This window comes from Sciurus carolinensis, chromosome 2, assembly GCF_902686445.1.
Source record: "Sciurus carolinensis chromosome 2, mSciCar1.2, whole genome shotgun sequence".
Classification (NCBI taxonomy): Eukaryota; Metazoa; Chordata; class Mammalia; order Rodentia; family Sciuridae; genus Sciurus; species Sciurus carolinensis.
Window position 1 is genome coordinate 91,856,733 of NC_062214.1, and position 25,514 is coordinate 91,882,246.

Consider the following 25,514-nt stretch of genomic DNA (forward strand, 5'->3'; position numbering starts at 1 on the left):
TGAATGTTTTCCTCTAAAATCAAGAATATTTATTTTCACACTTCTACCAACATCGAACTGTAATTCCTAACAAGTGCAATAAGGCTAGAAAATGATACACTTGGAAAGGGAGAAGTAAATTGTGTCCATAGAAGAACATCTATCTACATAAGAAAAACCAACTTCTAGAACTAATAAGTGAGTTTAGCAAGGTCACAGGATATAACATCAATATACATACAGCAATTACATTTCTGTATACTAGCAATGAAAAGTGGGAACTAAAAAAATATTAAGAGCCAGTACCCTTTATCCTAGCAAAAAAAAATTAGTAAATATCTAGGATTAATTTTGACAATAGATATACAAGACCTGAACACTGAAAACTACAAACTATTTCTCTACATTTTTAAGAAATATTGAAGATCTAAAAAATAGATATGCTGTGTTCATTGATCTGAAGACTCAATATTGTTAAGATATCAATTCTCCCTAGATCAATCTATAGATTCAACACAACCCCAAGTTCCCAATAGATTTTTTAAAAATAAAAATTGATAAGATTAACTAAACTATGTCTTAAATGCAAAGGACCTAGAACAGCCAAAAGTATTTTGGGGGGAAAAAAAAAAAGAGTTGGATGTTAAACTATCTGATTTTAAGACCCATGTGTAGATGTAGTAATCAAGATGTCATGATATCAGTATATACATATATAGAACAGGGGAGCAGGGAAGAGTCTGATTAGATTTATACATATGATCAATTCATTTTCAGTAAGTTGCTAAGGCACCTTGAATTCAATGGGGATACAATAATTTTTTTCAAAAATTGTGCTAGAACAATATGAAAATGCACAGCCTTATGTAAAAAAAATGGACTTTTACCCACACCATACACTATATACATAAATTAACTAGAAATACATCATAAATCTGAGAATATATTTAAACTATATATAGATACTGTACTTAAACAATATAGAAGAAAACACAGGAAAATAATCTTAGTAATGTTGGAATTGGTAAAAATTTTAAAAAGATAACTGAAAGCATAAATTATAGAAGGAAAAAAATCAATAAATTGGACTTATGGTTATTCACATAATGGAATGCTATTCAGTCATGAAAAGGAATTAAGTACTAACACCTGATACAACATGAATGAATTTTAAAACCATTATGTGAAGTGAAAGAAACCAGTAACACAAGACCACATATTCTATAATTTCATTGATATAAACCATCTAGAACATGCAATCAGTAGAAGCAGAAAGTACATTAGTGGTGACCTAGCACTACGAGCAGAGTGAGTGGAGTAACTGCTAATGGCTCTAAGTTTTCTTCATGGGTGATGAAATTGTTCTAAAATCAAATTAGATTGACTGTTGCTTCTAGTTTTAACTATTCTAGTGGATGTGCAGCATTACCTCATTGCAATTTTAATTTACATTGTTATATTCTTTAGTGAAATGTATATTGAGATCTTTCCCTATTTTGGGTTTTTCTGTCTTAATATCAAACTCTTAGAATTCTCTATATTTTTTAGATACAATTTCTTTATCAGATACATGCTCTATAAATAGTTTCTCCCAGGGTGTGGCTTGTCTTTTAATTTTCATAATAATCTCTTGCAGGAGTAAGGAAGACTAATGTTTATTATAAAAAAGAAAGAAAATGATAGCACTGTAGAGTTGAGGGAAAATGTGCACAAAGAACTTGGATAGACGTGAAAGTAAAATCATGTTTTACTTTCATGATAAGCTGATTTTTTTTTCTTTTTTCTTTTCTTTTTTTGTGGTGCTGGGGATTGAACTCAGGTCCTTGTGCATACAAGGCAAGCAACCCACCAACTGAGCTATATCCCCCATTCTGATGAACTGATATTGAACACTGGGGTGAACTGAATGTCTCTGTTCACAAGTCATCAAATTATTTTTAGGATTTTATTTCACTTCCTATTATTATCTTATTTTGAAAGCCATATTGATTCTGTATTTTTTTTTTTTTTTTGGCGGTGCTGGGGATCGAACCCAGGGCCTAGTGCTTGCTACCAACTGAGCTAACTCCCCAGCCCTGATTCTGTATTTTTCTTCTTTTAAACAGATCTATTAAGAAATAATTTGCATACAATGAAATTCATCCATTTAAAGGCAATGGATAAACACATGAGAACACAGCCTTCCAAGGGAATACTGCTCATTGACAAATGTAGCAAATTTTTCCTAAGCACAACAGGGATAGAATTGAAACTACTGATGCAGAGTGAAAGAAGTAGAGAAAAAGGAGGAGATGGAATTCCACTTACAGAAAAGTCCAGAGAATGCAAACAAATCTGTAATAATAAGCAGATCAGTGATTGCCCAGAATTTTGAGGGTTGATAAAAATATTCATTTTTTTGGTTATGGTGAGGCTTCTACAGATCTATTCATATGTCAAAGTTCAAACTGTGTATTTTAAATGCATGTTATTTATTGCATATTAGTTATGCCTCACTAAAGCTGGGAAAAAGTTACAGGTGTGGTGGGGAGAATCACTTATAGCATCAAAGTGGAATGATTAAAACCTTCTGTCTCTAAAAGAAGAGCCCTTGAGGTAGAAAGTGCCACTTCTGTACACCACTCTAAGACAGGCAGCAGCCTTAAGTTAAAGACAGGCAGGAGGATAGGGATTCTATTTTTATCCTGTCATTAAGTCAACATGATCTCTAACAGCAGGTAACAGACAGACCCACATTAATGTTTTCTTGTGGTGGAAGTAAATTTTAACCCTGTTCTTGATCTCATTTTATGGCTTTGCAGAAATATTGAACTCTGAGCAAAGTGGTTGCTTCTTGCCTGTAACATGAATCCTCCATGAGGAACCAGCCATGGGCAGTTCTAAAGCTTCCCAGGGAAGCTCCTGGAGCAGATGACTGTGTTCAAAATAGGTCCTGTGTCTGCTGAAAAATGCATGGATGGAGGGAGGAAGGAAGAAGGGAAGGAAGGAAGGAAGGAAGGAAGGAAGGAAGGAAGGAAGGAAGGAAGGAAGGAAGGAAGGAAGGAAGGAAGGAATTCTCTAGCAGGCAGTGATTCTAGATTTGGTTTCTAAATGTCAGAAGATTCCAACTGAGCATTTGGGTCTGTACCCTTCTTAACAGTTTAAGGAACATTCTGTGTCTGTGATGTTTCTTCGATGAAGTCTGGGGAGAAGGTAGCAGGAAATACTCCAGGGCTTTCAGCACAAAGGGGCCCAAGGCCCACAAAAGGCCAAGAATGCTAGTCATGATAGTCATTTATACCTACATAGAGGGTTTCTCTAAAACAAAGATCTAAAACAAATATGATAATACACTAAATGCTGGTGGACAGTTAATTAAAGATGGTGGGCACATGGATGCTGATGATGTTTTTGTATTTTGAATCTTTTCCAGAGTATAACTAAAATATGCAAACCAGTCAGAAAAGGTGAAGAATCCTTGGCTCTAAGGTGTTTTATCTGAATAAGGCTAAGGCACTGGAGGCTCACTCATAGTTCACACACCTAAATTTAAGACAAGCCACAAAACTTCTTGACCTTTTTCGTGCCATCTAAAAGCGACTTCAATTTAATCCTGCAGATTGCTGGATGCTTTTTTCAAACCTTAAGTTCTAGAGTTTTTCCCCTCCCCTTTAGAAAAACAAAACAAAGCAGAGACTATCTGATCAAACTTCAGCTTTCAGAAATCCCACCTGTTCTCTTTGCTTTGCTACAAACAAGAATCAATTTTTAAAGCATCCCAGGAGGGCTATTCTAAAATATGTTACAGTTCTGTTTTAGACTGGAGATAGCACAGTCATCTGGTCACACAAGGTCTTTCTGCAAAGATCAAAGACTAGGATAAGAGGTGGGGTGTATGTACAGGTTGAACTTTTTAGTTTTGCCAATTGCTTTTTTCCCCTTATCACCTGTAAATATTTAATCTAATCTTAGTATTCTTTATTTCTACCCTAAAAAATATGTCTCAGAATTGTGATGTTTTAAAAACAGCATTTTGGCTTTCATTTTCCCATTTGGTCAGTTAAAATTCCCTCTGAAAATCCAACAGTGGTTTCCATGTCTGGGCGATCTCATATTCCTCATCTCTTCTTGAGTTTCTAACTGGCCTCATCAGTTTTGTGGTCTGCAAGTCTCTTGGTGTGGAACCATCTTTCTTGCTCTTGTCCTCAAAGTTAGTTCTGCTAAAGGAGTTAGGACAATAATGTGGGACGCAAACTTATTTTTACCAGCAGACGTTGATAAACATCAACAATTGAGGTTACAGAAATATCATAGGGTTTTACAGTTTTTAGTTAGGAAATTAAACATTTTTGTATACTTATGATAACTCCTTATAAATGAGGCCTTGTTTTCTTTCTTTCTTTCTTTTTCTTTTTTTGGTACTGGGGATTGAACCCAGGGGCACTTAGCCATTGAGCCACATCCCTAGCCCTTTTTATTTTTTATTTTGAGATAGGGTCTCACTAAGTTGCCTGGCTTTGAAGAGGCTGGCTTTGAACTCATGATCCTCCTGCCTCAGCCTCTGGAGCCACAGTGATTATAGGCATGTGCCACTACTGTGGCTGAAGGCTTGTTTTCTTACTATGTTTTTATTAGAAAATATCCTTCAAAGAATGTGACTAGCTTACTAAAGAGAATAAAAATCTATCAACCAATAAATGCATGATGCTATACCATTCACATCCTTGGAAGCCAGAGCCACTGGCACTTGTCACCTGAGGTACAAAAAAAATTTTTCTTATTGCAGAAGATTATTTATTTTACAAAGTGAGTTTCATTGTGAACCTTTTCTTCCTATTCACTCTAGCACCAGTTACCATAAACCTCTATGTCTACCACAATTACTACAATGATAACAAATTGTATAGAAACTCAGGTGGCCAGCCTTCAACGAGTATGTCAACCACCTGACTCTAAGTTTGAGTCCTATTTCTGGAGTAAATTCAAGAAATGAGAAGAACATCAACCAAGAATAGTCATAAGAGACACATGTCTAGCTATAAAGCTCAGCCTGTTCTTGCTGGGGCCCTGGAAAGAAAATACTGGTCTGTCCCCTTCCTGCTAATCTCTGGCCCAGTGAGCACTCTCCAGATGAAACCTTCTAATTACATGTGATGTTGGGTATCCCTGCAGCAAGTGCCCTCCTTCCTTCTGATTATCATTAGGGCTGAGGTCTGACATAGCATGGGCTGCTGAAAGCAGGGGTCTCTGTGGCCTGGGAATGGTTCCTGGACCTTCTCTAATGTCCCCAGAGACTCTAGACCCTTCAACTTCTCCTAAGCCATAGAAGCCAGCCATCTGCCCAGCCCCTTGAAGAGAGACAAATGGAAAATACAAGGAGCCCTCACCTACGCAAACTGGAGTGGAAGGAGAGGGGAGGCACATTGGCAGGGATAGGGTTTAAAGTGGGCACAAGCTCAGGAAGGGAATCTCATCAGAGTTCCTTTTCCTAATCCCCTGGGAGAAACTTCTCCTTGAGAAAAGTGCTGGCACCTGCCCTTCTTTATGAAGGGAGAAATCTTCTCCCCCAAATAAGCTGTCCCTTTCCTGGAGGGTGAAGCGGATTTCTCTCTACCACCCCAGAGGCTGGCAGGCTTGTGGCTTTGTTGGGAATAAAGCTGGACCCTGTGCAGTGAAGTTCTTGTTACAGGACTCACCAAGGACAAGGCAGAAATAGCCAACCTGGGGAGTGTGTGTGGGAGGCGTGGACCACAGACACCGTGTGAGTGAGTGATGCACACACAGGCACAGGTGAGGGAGAGAACATGTGTCACCAGGCAGCGGGATGGGGACAAGTGAGGAAATGCAGAGAAGCAGATCCCTGGGTCTCCTTCCTTCCCCGACAATGAACAAGACAAAAATAAAAGAATGAGAGGGAGGAAAGGAGGAGGAGAAATTGGGAGTGGGAGAGAGCCCCACCTAGGACGCCTGGTCCCTCCCATCAGTCCAGCACAGTGCATTCCAGACAGTAGACTTCAGTGAAGCACCCAGTAAATGCTAGTGCAGAGCGCTGGGTTTCCACGCCTGCCCACTGATTCCTTCACAAACTGCCTGTTTAACATCTGAGGAAACGGAAGCCCAGGTAAGACAGTGGCCACACAGCTATGTGGCAGAACCAGCATTTGAACTCAAGGCTCTGAAACCTCCTGTTTCCACCACACTGTCTAGTTTTCAGTTATAACAAGGTTCTCTGTGACTCAGAACACACACAGTAGTGACCTCTTGTCCACACAGTTTTGCTTTCCACCAAGGTCAAACATGGTCCAAAAATATTAAATGGAAAATTCCAGTAATGAACAGTTAATAAGTTTAAAATAACTTTTATAGATATTGTTATGATTGTTCAATTTTTAACTAGCTCTTGTTAATCTCTTACTGTGCTTAAAGTTAAACTTTTCTCATAGACAAATATGTATAAGAAAAAACACAGTATCCATAATTCAGAACACCCTATGGAACCTCTTGGAATGCAGTATAAGGGGTGACCACTGTGACATAAAGAAAAGGATGTCTTTTGGAAGTCTTGCTGGTTTTATTCTTTGTACCCTGAATCTCCTGGTGGGCACGCTCATGGGTTAAACACTCTCATTACGTCCCAACGTATCTAGTTTGTTTGACAGCAGAGGACCTGGCCTGTGAACACTGACACAGCTAAGATGCTCCCTCCTTGGCCCAGAGTCTCTATACTGATTTCTATTCATGAGAATTCAGGCTGGAGCCTAAAGTTTATAATCCCAGTCTGGCTGTTCTCCCAAAAAGATCTACCCAGCACTGACCAAGTTACCTGAATGAAGAACAACAATGATCCCTTAGAAGACCCAAGATAGTTAATGTCAGAAGAGAATTTATTTTTCAGGAGAAGGCAGTGAAACGTTAGAATGAGCACAGAGCTGGGAATAACAAGAACTGGGATTAGGTCCCAGGTCTGCTGCTGAATAGCGGGGTGACCTCAACCAGGGACTAACTTCTATGAGTCGCAAATCAATTCTTTGGCCTTCTGGCTCACAAGCTAGTCAAGGATAAAATGAGAAAAAGTGGGAATGTCCAACAAACAAAAGGCCTGACGGTGTACCTCTGGTATAAGAATTACGTATCTGAAGGTGGCCTGTTGGATCTTTTTTGTTTGTTTGTTTGTTTGGAAAGAACAGTGCAGTTGTGGGTGGGGAGACATCATCAATTCTCTTCTAGATGGTCTCCTAACTGCTGAACGAACTCTCTTCAGCCTTTACATCATTCTAAATGCAGCTCCTAGGATGCAACAGAAACAGATAACCATTGTACCTACTTCTTGGTTCTTTGTGTTGAGGTCTGTGGGGAGTCAGGCTGCCCTAGGAACTGGGAATCTGTATGCACACAAGGCTCCCACAAGGGCAGTCCATGGTCACAATCACCATGCCTTTTTCCTGATGTCTTCAATTTCCATCTTCTAAACTAGGTCCATGCTGGGCATACCAGGCCAGAGGAGTCACTTTCAGTGTGATTTAAGCCATTCATTCAATGACAGGAGGAAGTCAGGGGGGTTAGCAGAACACTTGTGGCATTAGCCTTGGTTCCCTCTAGCTCAACACAGGGGCCAGTGTGACTTTTCAGAAGCTTCAGTGCCCTCCCAGGGTATGCTAGGGTCTTTGTAACAAAACCTCCTGACACTTTTCAGGGTGACCGTGATACCGCCATGGCTTCTTCTTCCCAATCCTCTTCCATACTAGTCCTGCCTATTTGGTGCCAGAAAGGGCCAGGCTCTCCTAGGTTCTAACTGTGCTTTGCTGCAGACTGCACTTTTGGTTCAGTGTGCTGGATCAGACTTTTCTGCTCAGGCCAGACCCAGCCTCAAAAGAGGTGCCTATGTGATGCTCCAAGAGGGACGCTCCTAAAATAAGGAGGGTGCATGGCAGATGGCCGTGACACAGTACAGCTCTTCCCTCACCCAGCCCTGATGCACACCCCTCCTCACCACCAAGACATGCTCCAGAAGGTCCAGGTAGCCCAGGGTGCATTCCGTCCCGTACCGCAAGGCTCTGGATCGCACCTCCTCGCTGACATCAGAGTGGAAGGATGCTTGCTGGAGAGAGAAGGGAATGTTGACATCTTAAAGCCGGAAGAGCTGGCTGAGGAGTCACCTGCCCAGCAGAGCTTTGTAGCTCAGGAACTGAGGAAGGACACCTTGCCTGCAACCTCTGAAGCCTCCCTGACTCAACTCCCTGGGTAGAAGAGGAATTTCTCCTTCACCCCCTCTGCCTCCACGGCAGGTCCTTTGTCAGTCTGTGTGTTGACTCTGTAGTGCCCTAGGGCCAGATGACAGAAATAACTGAACCCAGTCCCTCTTTCCTTGCTTCCTTTTAAAAAAATTTTTTTTAATGCAAAAAATTCCTTATACACAAAGATGTCCAGAAAAGACTCACAATAAGGTCTTCCAGTGGGAGACGTACTGACCCCGGTTCAGCCTGGCCTCTTGTCAGCAGCCCCCTCCTAAAGGCCCCCTCTCTATCCACAGGCTAATGAAGTCCAGGTTCTTACCCTCCGCCAACCACACGCAGTCACAGTGAGGTCTCTGTGACCAGCCCTTGGGCTCCTGGGAAACTTCAGATAGCAGCTCCCTGGCGCCCTCAGGCACTGTAAATAACTCATCTCACATTATACAAATGCCGAGATAAGCGAACCAGAGCATATGGCGAACACGGTATCTCATGCTTTTTTCTTGTACTTGTGACCTGCCTCATTGAGTCATTCATGATACATCCATTCTGATTCCCAGAGTTGTCAGATAAAATGTACCCAGTTAAATCTAAATTTCACACACACAAGGAAAACTTTTACTACAAGTATGTAACACCCTTTTATTTGCTAAAACTGGTACCCTCGTCCCCTTAGACATTTTTCCTTCTGCACCTTCATTCTGGAAAGAACTTAGGGGGCCTTACAGAAATAGTTAACACACTAAAGTACAAGCAAGCCACAGAGAAAGACCAACACAATCACACGTCAGGATAAAAGGTTAAGACTGAAGGGGAACACTGACCAGCCTCCATGTTTTTTTCCACTGAAGCCCCTCTCCCAGGAATGGCAGTGAGTGCAGGCGGGAACACTTGTGGACTCACTCCTGCTCTGTCTCTTATCCTGGGGGTCAGCATGTGTCATTCATGAGCTAGGTTTGACTTATCTTAATGGGCCTAGGAGGCAGAAACTAGGAGCCCAGAGCTATGCTCTCAATACTACCATATTTTGTTCACCCTCTCACCCTGAGCCTCTAATTGTGAGGCATAGAACCCATGCCTGTTTGAGAAGAAAGCACTGTGGGAAGTCACAGGCTGTGACACTCCTAGGTGTCACCTCCAGCAGGTTCTGCACAAGGCCCTCATCTAGGGAGATGGGAAAGGTGAGGCCAAATTACGCTGGCCTACTGTGGTGACTGCGTAACTCAGCAGAACCCTACAGGAGAACAATCTGGCAGTAATTAAAATGTCATACCATTTGACCCACTAACTCCACTGCTGGGATTCTTGCCTAAGGAAACAACCCAAGGCACAGAAAAGCCCGATATGCCCAAGGATGTTTATTATAGTAAAGTTCATGATAAAAATAAATGTAGACAACCTACATATTTTATAATAGGCAAAAGAGAATATTTGCTAATGGAGTATTTTGTAGCCTTTAAAAAGTCTGTGATAATGACTCACAGCAACAGAGAAACAGCCATATCACATCAATTATAAGAGCAGATATAAAATTGTAACTAAAATAAATATGCACATGAAAGCAAGACAGACAGAAACACACATGAGACTTGACTTTGGGATTGGGTAAGCCTGAGGAATTAGTGTAATCCTCCCATTCTGATAAGATGAGCCAGTCTGGAATTTGCTGTTCCCCCACATTTGCCCTGGTTACCCCACTCTTTGTGATGTAGGAGATTTTCTTCTTGATCCACTCAGTAGCCCTGGTTTTCTGTGCGTGCTTTGCTGCATGCATTCCCTTTTCTGGCAAGCTGCCTCATTCCTTTCTGCAAAGGGGTGAGGGATGCAGAAGTCCAAAGGAATCACCAATGTTTGTAAGTTTGCTAAATAAGTCCTATCTTCATAAAAGTCTTGGGGCTTAGCAGTGATATTCATTGTCAAGTCAGATTTTGGCATGTGAAGCAAACATATGCTTTAGAGTTCTGTCGGCTCTCTTGTCCTGCAAATCCAACATGGTTTGAACCTGGGGAAGCTAAGGCTGAGCAGCCAGTTTCCACCCTTTTCTACACAATCTCCCCTGAAAACAGGGGAACCCAAGCAAGAGAAACTTAAAAATCTGAGTTGCATTCCATTTCTGCTTTAATTGTGGTCTTTCTGTTTCTCCTTTCATGTCTATAATGTGGGTACAAAAGTGCAGGTCAATCAATAGCCTCACAGGTAGGAGGCCACAGGCAGCAGAACCAGAGTGGCCATGGAATCAGAGCACTGGTTTCATCCTGGTTCTCACTGTGAAGAGCTGTGTGACCTTAGTTATGTCACTTTGTCTCTCTGAGCCTGTTTCACAATTTGACAAACTGGAATCATTTCTCTTGCCCTTATTATCTAGGATCAAGTGAGAGAATATATACAACATTCCCACTAAAACTATGAGGTCCTGCATCTGGGCACCATGATGCCTTTGAGTTATAGTTTGCCAGGCAAATCTGACTCTCTGACCTTTTTGAAAATTCTTACTTCTGGTGGGTGGGTTCTACAGAGCACATCAAAAGGACAAATATCTATGGCTTCAGGACATAGTCTGCACACCCTGGTCTAGCATGCACAGTCCTTCATCATAGGGGCCCTTCCTATCTATCCTCCCCTGTCTTCCCAACCCACTCTCACTCTCTGCCCTCCATCATGCCCAGGAGACCCACGATGGTGGAGTTGTCTTCTCTGGATGGGCTTTTACACGGATGTGCCTTCAGCCAACTGCTTCACTCTCCCTTAAACCAGGTATCTCCCAAATCACCTGACCCCTTCTGAGGAACCCCAAGAAACTATCAGCAGCCCAAACAGAACTCTCTTTACCACAGAGAAAGTCTGCTCCCTCAGATTCTGATCTCTAATAGCTAGGTTTCAACTTCCGTGGTTTATCCCCCTACCCCCATTTAACCAGGGCAATCACTGATAGAAGTCAAAGCTGTCCTTGGAAGGTGAAGGTGTGGGGTGAGGTGCTCAGTGGGACGTAGGACAATGTGGGGCTCTGATAATTTACTTTCCTAATAGATAAAAAATCAAAATAAAGGTCACAGGGCTCAGGTCTCTATGTCCCCCTCACCAAGCCTGCACTCAGGGCAGATATTCTAATCACCCAGGGATCAGAAAAGTTTCCTCCAAGATGTCTGGCATAGAGAACAAAGGTGTTCACTAAGTTCTGTTGTGTTCCTCTAATTCACTTCTTCACCCAGTGAAGGTAGCCCCTCTCCTAGCACAAAAAGTCTGAGCCATGAGGCAGGAAAGTGCCCGCGCAGGAGGGGACCCGGTGTCCATGGAACCAAATGCTGCAGTCCCATTGGTTATTCTTAGAGTGGCCTCCACTACATTGTGTCAGAAGTCTCCCTGCCTGTTTAGGGGAACTGGAAAGAAGTGGGAGGATCAAGTCAGCAAGGCTCACTTCCACTCATCAAGAACAAAAGGACCCAAGAGAGTTGTTTCCCAGGTTGATGCACACACCATCTTCTGCATGCATAGTTATCATCCAGTTTAAGGTATAGAGCTGCTCCCTGCTACACAATCCAGCCCCTCCCTTCCTCCAGACAACTCGCAACAGCTCAGTCATCACAGAGAACTATCTAATTGTCCACCCAAATAACATCACAGTCTTTACCTTGCAAGCCGTCAACATATCAGATACAGCCTTCCGGCTCAAATTGGCTGTGGCAATCACGTCCTCCTGTCTACAAGAGTTCCCAGCTGCCACGGCTTTAGCTGTTGCCATGGTGATGCCTTTCGTCATCCTTATTGATTCTTCAGGTGATGATGTCTTTTCAGGTACCTCTTTTGACTGAAATACCTGAAAGGCAGAAATGGAATTGGTGAAAAAAAAATTAAAAAGGACAAAAGTAACTTAGGTTTCTGCAACCAGACTGTAGCTCAGTGTCTGAAAACCAAGCCAGCAATTGGAAGAAATTATCAAATGACAGAAAATTAGAAATTTAACTTGAGTACGGTAATGTGTCTCTTGCTTTCAAGAGTCTAGCATCCCTGGGAGCAATGTGGTGAGAGACATTTCTACAGTGTTAGCCCATTCGTCTGCAGACACCGACACCTAGTATTTGTATATCCTGAGGAAGGCTGTATGGCTTCTGACTTCTCTTCCCCCAGCCTTGCTGGTGTTTCAGTAGTTTCCAGAGACTCTCAGTCCAATGCTGGTTTCAGAGCAGGACTGACCTGGATGTATCACTGTGGACATGCCTTACCCCTTTTAATTGGGTGTGAGACTGGGGAGATGAAGCATAAGATCCTAATATTCTTAGCCTGCCTTGTAAATATAACTGCATAATTGTGCAGTGTTCATGTCGAATGTGTCACAATGACACTGAATTATTTAAACACACACACACACACACACACACACACACACACACACACTTTTAGAGAAGCTGAAATAAATTCACCATGGTAAGTCGATACCTCACTTTAAAACATCCCCTGTCAGTCAAGCTGTTTCTGCTTCAGACCCATCTGGTCTTGTCACTTTAACATGAGTGACAGGTGCTGTGACAGTATACTGAATGTGTGTGTCCCTGCACAGCAGAACCCCCATCCCAGGTGAGGCTGGCCCATCTTCAGCACTAAGCAACCACATTTCAGCAGGGAAAACACCCCTGAGGCAGAAGTAAGAATGCAGAGAGAATCCTTGTCATGTGCCAACCAGTGTCAAACATCAAACCACTAAGAGTGGGCAGCTGCCATTAAGCGGTGCAGGACCACTAATTCCAGGCCACTTCTGAAAACTACCATGGAATGAAGGCCACAGGTACAGAGTTCTCCACACCACTGTGGTCTTCATGGCACATGCTCCATGGAAACACAATCTGGATGAATTCTAAATCACACTGGTATATTCAGAATGACCAAGTATTTATAATTTCCCAAGAGAGCTCTGAATTTCTACTCACTTCTACTGCCATCATGAGGCCTGCTGCACCTGTCTGAACCGGTGTCCAGACTTCAGGTAGGAAATGCCAAGACCGTGAAGGAGGGCCAGGCAGCAGTGCTTAGGGACACTACCAGCCTCTGAGTTACTCCTGTGGTTTTAGTTCCTGCTTTAAAATATGAACTAAGCATATAAACCAGCTGGATCTATTAAAGACAGGACAAAAGAATCCAAGTTCCTATTACTTAAATCTCATAGAATTGCTCCTGTCTAGAGCATTATCATGTCTCAGACCTTCTAAAGGTATAGAACAACCAGAAGCAGAGACGGGTTCCCCAACTCCCCCTTCCCAAAGCAAAGTTGCATCTGAGATCAAACCTATATGAAAAAGGAATAGCAGTGGAAAACCATTCTGTATTTGTAGGGTTAGGGAGAGTTGATGTATAAATGTTGTGGGGTCACTGGAAGCTGATAACATCCCTTTACAGAAACTCTAGTTGTCCTCAATCTGCAGGGTTGGAAACAAGACAAAAAGAAAGGGCCGATGTCTCTAAGTTTGGGCACCTTACAGAGAAGGGAGCTGGATGTTAAGGGGAAGTCTCGCCCAAAGGCATTTAGGCTTTCATAAGGATAGTGAACCTCTGACTCCAATTCCACACGCGTGAACGCTGTCAGCTGTCGCCAGTGGCAGTGTGCATCAAGAGAGGCTGCACACTGAACCCTTGAAGTAAACTTTCCCCTTGGCTGGGAACCTTCTGTAATGCTTTGATTTCATGCTGTAATATTAGTGGAATTAAAACTGAATTGTCTTAAGCAATACATATCAATGAGTTTCTTAATTATAATACCAGTAGATCCTGGCCAAACTCAGTGACACATGGGATGAGAAGTTACAAACCCTACCAGAAGGTAGGCGAGAGGCCCTCCCCATTTCAGAGGTACTAGGTAAAATCTCTCTAGAAGAATCTCAGAGAAGCTGGGGTCAGGTGTCGGACACTGGTGCCAAGGGAGGCAACAGCTGGCTTCTTACCGTGAGCTCCTGTTTTATGTACTCGATGGTGGCCTCAAGTGCCCTTGTGCCCCGGGTGGCCTCATCCTCCACTGCCTTCACAGTCTTGAGGAGGGAGGTGACATTAGTCACCATCACCTGCATTCCAGGAAGAGAGTAAGAGATAGTACACTGAGGTCTACTCCCTTCTCCTTTTAGTTCCAGACCGAATGCCACAAGCAAAGACACCTCTGTTGTGAGAAAGGAGCTCAGATGCATGTTCTCCCAGCATTCTCATGTGGGATTCCCTCACCCCACATTGCCCTGGAAGCTGACTCCTGTTTGAACCCCACTCTAACCTTGGCAGCTCCCTTGAGCTGGTACATGGAAGGATCATCGGCTGGCTTGCTGGCAGCTCCTTTGGTAGCACCAATGAGATCAGAAAGGGCCTTGGCCACGTCTTTGATAGCGTTGATCAACACCACCTGGAAGAGAGGATGGAGTCCAGATGAGCTGATACTCAACGGTCACCTGCTGGCTTCACCAAGGACTTTCTTGGTGAAGGGTATTAGGGACAAGGAAAAAGCAAGTGACTGCATTAGTGGCTCTAAAGCCTGTATCACAGTCATATCACTCAGGAAGCCACCCTTGGAGATTCTGAAGCAGGAATCTTAAGAAGCCCACCCAACTCTGGGAGGCTGATGCTAAGCCTAAAGGAGAACTCTGATCTAAGCACACAGCCTGCTTCAACTTCCTCAATGGCAACTCACAGATAAGTTGCCTCTGACAAGATGAAGGGAACTAGCAGACACCTGAGAGGCAATGGCAGTCACCCCCAGACTGTGCCTAGAACAGAAAAAAAACGCCAGCCTTGCACCTGGACTGCAGGGCCCTCATGGCAGCCTTGCCTGCCTCTCCAACTTTTGGTTCCTAGGATTCTCTGCCCCCAACATGCTACAGACACGTGGGTCTTCCTTCCCCATAGAATCTCAACTTGTTCCTATCGTAGACCTTTACTCTGCTCTCCTCTCTACTTGGAACCAGCTTTCCATCATCTGGGCCTAAACTCAAATGTCATGTCTTTAGAGACCTTTCTGGCCACCTTAGTTATAGACCCAACCCCCAAATACCAGATTGCCCTGTTTTATTTTATAGTACTTATCAGTAGATGAAATCACTTTATTATTTATTCACTTGCACATAGTCTGTCTTTTCCCCAGGCTTGGATGTAAGCTCCAGGGGGTTTGAATAGGGCCTGGCATCAGCAGGCAGTAAGTAAGTCTGAGGGAATGGACGAAGACACAGATGTGTGCCCACGTGACCCCGCACAGGACACATTATCTATGTCTACTCTAATATAAGAGGCCACAGCCACCTGGAGTCAGAAGTGTCAGCAGCAGGGAGGAACATGATTTTGGGTGCCGTGCTGAAGCCTTCTCAGTTCAGGAGCTCCATTAGCGGCTCCTACTTCTGCACTAGTAACAACAACTGCCTGGTGTCCACGGCAGCATTCCAGGCACTGAGCCAAGCACTGTGCACACACTGTCTCATTTAATTCCCACTTCCACCCTTGCACATGCGAACTGCAATCCTAAAGTCCATATACCCCAGAGTCCAGGAGTGGCAGACTTGGAATCTGGACTGTGGTCAATGTGCTTCTAAGGGCCATGGTCGTAACCTCCACAGTAACTACACTTTCTAGCCAGCTCCTCAGTGACAAGCAAAGTCAGCAGCCCTGTCCCACCTATCTCAGCCAACTGCTGTGAGGACAAACTGATGTGAAAATGAATCAGAGATTCTAGAACCCCAGACAGCCGCAGCACAGCAATATCGTGATTTTCCAGCCCTCTGTGGTCACCTACCCGCTTCTGTGGTGCCTTCTCACCTACAGGCAGAGGGAACCTCAGTCAACCTTCTGAACCTACAGGTGGAACAGCCTGGGATACAGCTTGTGAGGAAGGTGTGATGTGTGTGGACCCCGCATTGATTCCTGACACCACAGCCAGGAAGGAGGGGCAGTGAGAGGAACAGAGGCACCGCTAGCCAGTGTCTGTTGCCAATATCCTCCACGCCGAGGACACACAGTCTCATTCCTGGTCTGTGGCAACTGACCAAAAAGACGATATTTTCTGAGTTTTTTTTTTTTCCACATGAGATCTCATTGGAAGTTGGTGTTTCAGGATACCTAGACCATTTGAAAATAGGCCTACAGCAATAGCAAAAATATTTAATGGTCTGATTAAAAAATAAGAAAAAGACGTGAGTAGATATTGCTCCAAAGTCCTACAAATGGTCAATACATATGAGAAGAAGGTCACTAATTTTCAGGGACATGCAAATCAAAACCACAGTGGGACATCACCTCATACCCATAAGGAGGGCCAATATGAAAAAAAAAAAAAAGACAAGTGTTGGTGAGGATAGAAGTTGGAACTCTTATTGGTAGGAATGTAGAATGGTGCAGTTATTATGGAAGAGTGCAGAGGTTCCTGAAAAATCAACAATAGAACTACCATGTGATCCTGTGATCTCTCTTCTGGATATTTATTTATTCAAAATAATTGAATATTTATTTATTCAATAATTGAATATTTATTTATTCAAAATAATTGAAATCAGGATCTCAATGTGATATCAGCACTCACATGTTCATAGTAGCATTATTCACAATAACCAACATGCAGAAGCAACCAAGTGTACATCAGAGGATGAATGGATAAAGAAAAAAGAAGCATGTATGATGGAATATTATTCAGTTTTAAAAAAGGAAATCCTGAGAGTCACCTGCTCAGGGCGACTCTCTCTCCAGGGAGCTCCAGGGAGTTTCCCTCCATGTGTGAAGTCACTGTCCAGAAAATACTCCTCAAGTGTGGGGTCATGCAATAACACGGATGAACCTTGAGGACATTATAGTAAGTGATTAAGTCAGTCACAGAAGGACAAAAAAATATGCATGATCTACAACAGTCAAACTCACAGAAGCAGAGGAGAATGGTGGCTGCCAGAGATAGGGAGAGGGAAATGGGGAATAAATAGCTAATGAGCATAATGTTTCAATTAAGTGAGAATGAATCAGCTCTGGGGATCTGTTGCAGCACGTGGTGCCTACAGTTAACACTACTGTGCTGCACAGGTAAAGGTCTGTCACAGTCCATCTCCTATTAAGGGCTCTCACCGCAACAAAATAAGGTTGAATGAAAAAGGCAAATGCTGATGGTCACTGACGCTGGGTGGTGGGCACACAGGCACTCATTTTATGGTTCTCTCTTCTTTTGGATCCAATAAAAAAATATTACCATAAAACTTTTTCCAAAGTGTGTGTGGGGGTAGATTCTACAGCAATATTTCTCTGTGTTAAAAGATCTAAACTGGGCACAGTGGTGCACGCCTGTAATCCCAGTGGCTTGGGAGGCAGAGGCAGGAGGCTCTTGAGTTCAAAGCCAGCCTCAGCAAAAGCAAGATGCCAAGCAACTCAGTGAGACCCTGTCTCTAAATAAAATATGAAATAGGGCTGGGGATGTGGCTCAGTGGTTGAGTACCCCTGAGTTCAATCCCTGATACACACACACACACAGATTTAAACCCTCCCAGCCAAGTCACTTCTCAAGTAGTATCAGGTGATGAAAGTGAACTTGTGCTGTGGTTCCAACTATAGGGACATGGTTTCCAGCTTTTCCTTCCTCCACAGGGGTTAAAAAGCACCACCACAGGCAGGGATTTCTGTGACTGCTTAGAATTCTAAAAGTTAGTGTGAACTCTGATGTTAGCAGGAAGAAATGCAGCAGGGGGATACACAGGGACACTGGAAGATGTCCTCATAGGGGCTCTGCTACCCTGGGGGATGTCGGGAAGCAAAGGGGCAGACTCCATGGGAATGAAACTGGTGGCCTCAGTTAACCAGAATAGTGACTCTCATCCACCTGACCCCTGAAGAGCTAGTTTTGTCAAATAGACATTTACTGAGCACAGTTTAGACATTGAAAACTGAAGAGTCTACCATTAGGTGTTGCCAGGAATAGTGAGAAGAGAGGGGTTTAAGCTTTGCATTCTGGGAACGGGCAATATCTATTTATTGATCCCTGGCTTGCCTGCTAGTTCAACAATAGTTGGACATGTATTTGCTGAATATCTGCTATATGCCAGGAGCTGTCAGGTGTCAGATTTCAGAAACAAATAAACTACAGTGATTGTCCTCTAGGAGCCGATGGTCTGGGAGGAGGCACCAAGCAACAGGAGGGTCATTTCAATGAACTCATTACATTCTCAAGCAGAGGTCATAGAAGTACAGAGCCCTTTCCTATCTGTCTAGTTTCTCTTCCCTCAATACAGAGCCAAACATCCCCAGTGGGGGCCTACACTTGTGGAGATCATTTCTTCACCCTCCCCTGACTGCTGTCTCACCACCCCTCACAGACAGCAGGAGTTACTAATGCCCTCCATGGTAATAGGACCAATAGCCCAGTCATAGAGTTTAATCTGTCTTGACTCTCAGTCTCTTTGGTGGGCTGAGAGACCCTCCTCTCAACATCAGATGCTTTCCTCCTGCCAACTGCTGCTGCTCCTCAAACTCCTTAGGCATTTTCTCCTGAAGATGGTCCTTCCTGTGTGTGTTGACATCTCTATGGCGACAATCCCTGCACCCATGCCCCCATACCTAAGCAGGCTTGTGCCCATTCACTAATTCTACCTGGGGTCTCTCTGGCACTTCTGATTCAACATGCCCCAGGTTGAACTCACCTTCTTGCACCTGCTCAGGGTGACTCTCTCCCTAGGGAGCTCCCCCTCTATGTGTGAAGTCACTGTCCAGAAAATGCTCCTCAAGTGTGGGGTTATGCTTGCTCCTCCCTCATGTCCCAATGCCCACGGGTTCACCAGGCCCTATAGACTCTTCCTCCTAGATTCCTCTCAAATGCGTGGTGGCTTGTCTCCATCCCCCAGACACCTCCACGGTCCGCACCTCTATCCTGCTTCGGCAACTGCTTCCTAACAGTTCCTTAGACTAGACACTCACATATGTATTATCTACTTCAAAAGTTCCCAGTGGCCGAAGCCCTCCTTTGAGGCTTGGTGCACAGAATATGAGGAGGACAGTCCTCAGGCCCCATCCGTACCTGGGTCTCAGGATCGTCAGAGCCCAGACTGGCGGCCCCCAGCTTGACGACCTCAGCCAGCTGGGTGATGGTGGCTGCTGAGGACTGAGCCGCCTGGGCCAGCTTGTCTGGAGTGGATGCGGCCCCCGACACGAGCAGTTTTGTGTCTTCCACCAAGGCCTTGGCTGTCTTCAGAATGTTCTCCCTGAGAAACCAGGCAGGGCCAAGGAGGGAGGGAGGGGAAACAAAGGGTAAAACTTGCTTATTTGTGATTGGGAGGGGACATCTGTCCGTCACAGGGGGCTTTGGTGAAAGGGCTTTGGAGAAGAGAATCACATGTTCCACCACCCTTATCAAAGGGTGTGCAGCTTCCACATAGGCAAAGTTGGGGAGATGAGAGGAAAGCCAACCCTCATGTATAAGGTCAGAAGGTAGTAGTAATGGTCAGGGGAAAGATTCAGGCCCACAGGCCTGGCCGCTTTCCTCAGCCCTGTGGTTAAGTGAACATTCTGCATTTTTGTGACCCTCAAGATCCCTTATAACACTTGACACCCACAGTGAGCTGTGAGGATGCATGGGTTGTGGCATCTTGTCGGGGAATCAGAGCCTGAGGGACTATGCTCAGGGAAGGACAGAGTACAGAGAATCTGCTCTGCCCCGCCCCAGCCCAGCCCTTGGGCTGGAGAGAGAGGAGGAGCGCATAGTGAGGATTTGGGATCTCCAGCAGTAAACACAGAGCCCTCAGCACCAGGGTTCTTAATGGGGCTGTGAGCCCTACTCCCCAAAGCACAGCAACCGCTAAACACGCCTGCCCCTGCCACACCTGATCCCGCCGGGTCAGTGGATGGTCAAGGGGGCAGTTCTCCGACGGGCAAAGTAAAAGATCAAAAAGCTATTCTCTGCTGGGTCAGACTGGATCTAGGGCTGTCGAAGGTCAAGCTCAAACGTCACTCTGTGTTTACAGTTGGCAAAAAGAGCTTTTTCTGATTTCATGGTTTATTTTCCCCACTTGAGAATCTTGTTGAACTCAGAAGAGATACCCACATTTCTGGCTCCCAGGCAGCATGACAAAAGTTGATGATGAGTTTCGGGGCAGGGCAGCCTGAACCTCTCCATGTACCTGTGGTCTGCAAAGGTCTCACTGTTCTCTGCATTCAGCGTCCCTGCCGTGGCAAACATGATAGTGGTGTCCAGGTCGGCGATGATCCCAGACACAGCAGTGGCAGCCGTGATGCATGCTTGAGTCCCCTTGTTCCCAGCCTGGAGAGCTGAGAGCACCAAGGACACCTGTAGGTAGACAGGAATGTGGAAATGGAGAAAATGTGACCCCAAAGTGTGCCAACTCTGAAAACACTGAATTTCCCTTCCTCATAGCTTAGGGGTTAGTGGCACAGGTTTAGCATCAACAGCCTGGGTCTGAATACCAACTTTCCATTTACAGGACACATGGCCTTGGCCTAGCTGCCTCATCTTTTTAGGCCTCAGTTTCCTTATCTATAAAATGGCTCTATTACTTTTTAATCTACCAAGGGTGTTGGAAGAATGGAGGAAAATTAATGTATGTAAAGTGTGCCTTGCAAGGCATTTGAACATCCTAAATGTTCAGTCTAGGGCAGATGCCAGTATACATTTAGTTACCATGTTTCTGAAACCATAGCGAAGAATCAAGGATTAGGTGCCTGTGAACGGTGTCATTTTCAACCCCTTTAGTTAGGTGTTTGGGGCAGCCACTGCTAACAGCCATCACTCTTTCACTGGCTGCCTCATGATGGGAAATTCTCCAGAGCATTCCTCGCTGCTCTGCAGTCCAGGGGGGCTGTCCTCCAGACCTCTCCACTCCTAACACTCCTGCATGTCATTACCAATCATCAAACCATAACACAATGACCTGTGGGTCTAGCAAGTCAGGTAAGGGCTTCACCCCAGCATGTTCTATGTCAGAAGTCCTGACTTCCAGTTCCTAACCCTCAGCCCCTAGAGTAAACCCTCCCTATTCCCAGAGTCACTTTCTATAACCCCAACCTGACCATCCCACATCCCTGCTTACAATTCCACCACATGTCAACTTCCCTTCCTCCCGACATCTGCCAGCCCCTTACTTCTCCAGGCACACCCACCTTTTCACTCCAGGTCTGCCCTTGTCTGTAAGGCTCCATCTTCTCCTCCTCAGCCCCTGACCTACTTGTCCAGCAAGATGCTGCTCAAAGTCCCCACTAAGATGCTTCCTCCTATTCTCTTTTCTAGAGGCAGCTCTGCTCCTGGGATTCCACAGAGCACTGCTCTTGCCCTCAGGACAGCAGCTGGAGGCTCTTGGATGCCAGGAGTCCTGTGTTAATCTCTGTGTACCCACAACCACCATCTTCTTCTATGGCTGGCCCAAAAGTCTGAAAATGTTTTGCAAATATATTTCTTGAAACATGCTTATCAGGCCAGGGGCGTGTCAGTGTGAGTAGGAGGCACTGGTTTGGGACACTTTTTTTTCCCCTGTTCTGCTCAGATCTTGGCAGGTTGTGGACCCAGCTCAGCAGAAGGGGCAGGGGGGCCATTTCTTGAGTGCCCACCATGTCCCAGGATCAGCCCACAGGGTGCTATTTCTCTGCTCCATTTGCCTGATTCTCCTTTAATGCTTGTAGGTCCCACCTACGAGAAAAGTCAGACTAGCACAGGGCTGATGTGGGAATGAGACAAACAATTTCTGGAAAGAACTCTCAGAGAATGGGGGACAAAGGCCAAGGCAAGTGATTTGCTGTTTTGGGTGTGTGAGAGAGACTTTCTCAGCTGGAGTGAAAGAAGGAAGTCCAGAAACAGTGCCCCACCCACAGCAAAGGGTTGGCAGGTGTTTATTGGGTCTCTCCTGGTCCCTAGGGAGGACACAGAGGTAGATGAATCAAGAGGCTCATGGCTGGGGGCTTGCTAAATACACCACCAAGACATGTAAGATTGACACAAGAAACACCAAGCAGATTAGAAGGGCGGGGAAACATAGCATAAAACAGCAGTAAGTCTAGTTGCTAAAACCTGGCCACCTCCCCTACCTTTGTCCTTCTTCAGGTGTCCCGAATCAGGGGCCTCTGCTATGAGGAGCAGCAAGGCCAAGGCCTGCTTGGGAAGATCGTGTTGACAGGCAGCTTGGTATCCTGCCCCTGGCCCTGCTGCTTCCCCTGCAAACCCTTCTAGGGGAACTTGGCAAGCATAACTTCCACAACAGGGAAGGGCTTTGAAGGGAGAGCAAATAACTTCCCTGGGCTGAGAGATTTATTTCCTCATTCTGTGGAGTCTCGAGAGCCTGGACAGTCCTGTGGGCTTCAGGAGACAGCCAGACTGAGGCTCAGCCCCAGCCAAGGGCCACAGACTGAGCAGCGTCTGTGACTGACTTCCCTGTGAGGGTTCCCCAGCCCGCCCTGCAGTCTTGATGCCAAGTTTCTCAACAGTACAGAGCTCTATGTACTTCAAACCAAGGCGCAGGGAGAGGAAAATGCCACTGAAGCCCAGATGCTTCGATCTGCGCTTCCCGCAGCCTGCAGAAGAGCTGTTCTGAGAACTGGCTGGGCTATGAGCAAAGTGAAAGGGTCCCCTCGGGGGGACAATAAAAGAACCTGGATGTGAGGGGACCGTTATAGAGTGGAGCCTCACAAACTGGGGAAAACATCCTTGGAGAAGAGTTTTGGAAGGAGGTTTGCAGAGAACAGCCGCTAGCCTTTGTTAGATGGGTATGTCTCTGGCACAGTGCCACGTGCTTTTACACGCATCACTGTGTTCAATCTTCACAATTCTGAGGTCAGGTATTGTAAATTTGTATCCTCATTTTACAGACAAAGAAATGGAGGTTTGGAGAGGTAAAGTAATTTAGCTAAGCTCGCACAGCCCTGCTCCCTACCCTATGAGGTTCTCTCTACAAATAGCTGCTGTTCGAGTCTGAAGATCCCAGTGGAAGATCCTCCCTGCTCCTCCCCAAAGGTACCATACAACTGCCTGAAATCACTCAACCTCCCTGGCTTCACTGCCCATAAATCAAGAGATTGCCCAGGAAGGGAAACTTTAGTTTTTGACTCAGCCCTTAGCACCTGGGAGACTCCTTAATTATGAAGGCCAGGGGTAACAAGGTGGGGCTTCAGCACAGGGCCTCCCCCTGGCTGGCTCTTGGCTCTGATGCTGACTGATAGGGTCTGTCTGCAGGAGAGACCTTGGAGAAGATTGAGCACGGGGGCCTGATCCTCCTGGGACAGCCCCCGTAGTGCTCTGGATTTCTCAGGTCCTGAGAATCACCCCCTGGTGCAGCCTTCCCTTGGGGAGGAGTGGGAAGGGAAGACAGCTGTGAAGCCCGATTGACTTCAGCTTGGTTTCATGCTTTTGTCCCCCATTACAGTGGGTCACTGAGAGCCAGCGCCTACTACAGTGGTTACATCTGACCTGGAGGGCTGCTCCTTACCTTCTCTGTGACAGCACGGGCGCACTCGATCAGTTCCCTTTTGGTATAGCTGTCTGTGGGGCACACCTGGAGGGCCCCTGCCTTCTGCACCAGGAAGATACAGCCGTGGCCCAGGTCTTGTACACGCGTGCGAATCTGGAATCCGATCTGCAGAGGCAAGCCCGGGATAGGGAAGGAGTGTGATGGGACCCTGCCATTAAGGCCTTCCCTACGTGGAAAATTTCTCCTGCGTCCTATGGGAGCCTGGCTAGGAAAATTCCACTCCTATTAGGAGTCTGTGTCTGGTGAAGTATGGAATTTGGTTGATTTAGCTTCCCTTTTTAGAGACTGTAAAATGCCCACAGTCTCCATCAAGCAAGCATGTGGCTCATTGTGCTAGCATAAGGCCCTGAAATTTGCTACCTTTTCTGATGTACAGCTCATCTGGGTCCCAGGCCACCCAATAAGAATGTTAATTAGATGACTTCTGGGGCATAATTGTTATTCATTCAACAAGCATTTATTGAGCCCCTGCTGTGTGTCAAGGCCTCTTCCAAGCAGGTGATGCCTTTTCATTTCATTTATATCTCCCAACAGTCCTAGAGGGTAATTACAAGTTCAAAATATAGCTTTAGTATTAAGCATATTTTAAAATGTTCAGATTCTTACGACGTTGGTATGTTTACTAACCAGAACACCCACTTCCTTAGCTGTACTACATGGTGAGAGGGACCCTACAGAGCCCAGGCTTCCTGGCCAACAGACCAGGTTTGAGGTTTCCTTGAACAAGGCACACTCACAGAGCTAAAGGCTCAGCAGGCACGCATTCATTTAAGACCCGAGTTGTGTGATTATTAAAAGCAATTTCCCTGGGAGAAATGAAATGAGCGTCACTATGGATAAGCTGCCAGCTGTTTCCTTTAAGGTATAATAAACGTTACCTCCCCAAAGTATGCATTCCTTGGGTTTTATTTCATATCAGTTTTCATTTTGGCCTGATCTATACTGCTGCCATGAATAACCTGCCCTCCAGCCCAGGTAAGAAACTAAAAAGAAAGTTTAAGCATGAGTGAGAGTTATTTTTAAGAATCTACAGTAGCTAGAGGTTATGGCTTATTCTTGCATCAACTATTAAAAATATTTACTAAAAGATTTCAGATTTGGTGAATAATGCCTGGGAGACTTTGGCCACCTGGATGCTATCATCTCTTTAGAGTTTGTGGAAGCATAACTTTGGAGAGTAGGGAGGACTATAGATGTTCTCTTACATTACAGAAATACTTTACTGCTTTTAGGGAAAATGTACTCTATCCTTAACTCCTTAAGGCCTTTGAAATCCACTTAACAAAAAATTCTTGTGATTAAGAAAGCTGAGTTTCTGCTCTTTGGGAGTCTTGTGAATTGTACGCGGGGTACTGCCAAAGCTTCATGATTAGGCAAGTCTGTCCTGCCGACCCTTTCCATGTAATATGCAATCCAATGTCCCTGGATTCTACAAAATGGCAGATCTGAAAATAGGTCTGGACTGGTGCAGTAATAATGCTGTCACCGAGGAGGGAAAACACATTCTAATTCAGCCCAAAGGCAGTAAACCATTCAAACTTATGTGTTTGGTAGACATGCTCCTGGATTTAAAAACAAGTTCAAGCTGGGCGTGGTGGCACACACCCGTAATCCCAGCAGCTCGGGAGGCTTAGGAGGATCAAGAGTTCAAAGTCAGCCTCAGCAAAAGCGAGGTGCTAAGCAATGTAGTAGACTCTGTCTATCTTAAAAAAAAAAAAAAAAAAAAAAAAAAAATGACTTTACTAGTTCAAGTTATTTAAAGTGGTTCCAACTGAAATGTGGTTTTGCTGTCTTAAGCTAAAAATTTTACTAAGCACTCTGGATCTCAGTTTGCTTACCCATGAAATGGGGGAGAACAAATGACTCTTGTTTCACA

The 25,514-nt window shown here is 45.0% G+C and overlaps 1 protein-coding gene across 7 annotated transcripts in view; it reads right to left on the bottom strand.

Annotated features, from left to right (window-relative positions):
• Tln2 (talin 2) overlaps positions 1-25,514 on the bottom strand; it is a 392,003-nt gene that overhangs the window by 21,577 nt on the left and 344,912 nt on the right. For all 7 annotated transcript variants that reach the window (XM_047538976.1, XM_047538975.1, XM_047538970.1 and 4 more), the window contains 7 exons: positions 23,597-23,743; positions 20,288-20,454; positions 19,189-19,372; positions 14,437-14,562; positions 14,120-14,236; positions 11,818-12,003; positions 7,949-8,056 (listed from right to left, as the gene is read on the bottom strand). In XM_047538976.1, coding sequence (XP_047394932.1) covers positions 7,949-8,056; positions 11,818-12,003; positions 14,120-14,236; positions 14,437-14,562; positions 19,189-19,372; positions 20,288-20,454; positions 23,597-23,743 — 1,035 coding nt within the window. The remainder of the gene's footprint in view (positions 1-7,948; positions 8,057-11,817; positions 12,004-14,119; positions 14,237-14,436; positions 14,563-19,188; positions 19,373-20,287; positions 20,455-23,596; positions 23,744-25,514) is intronic.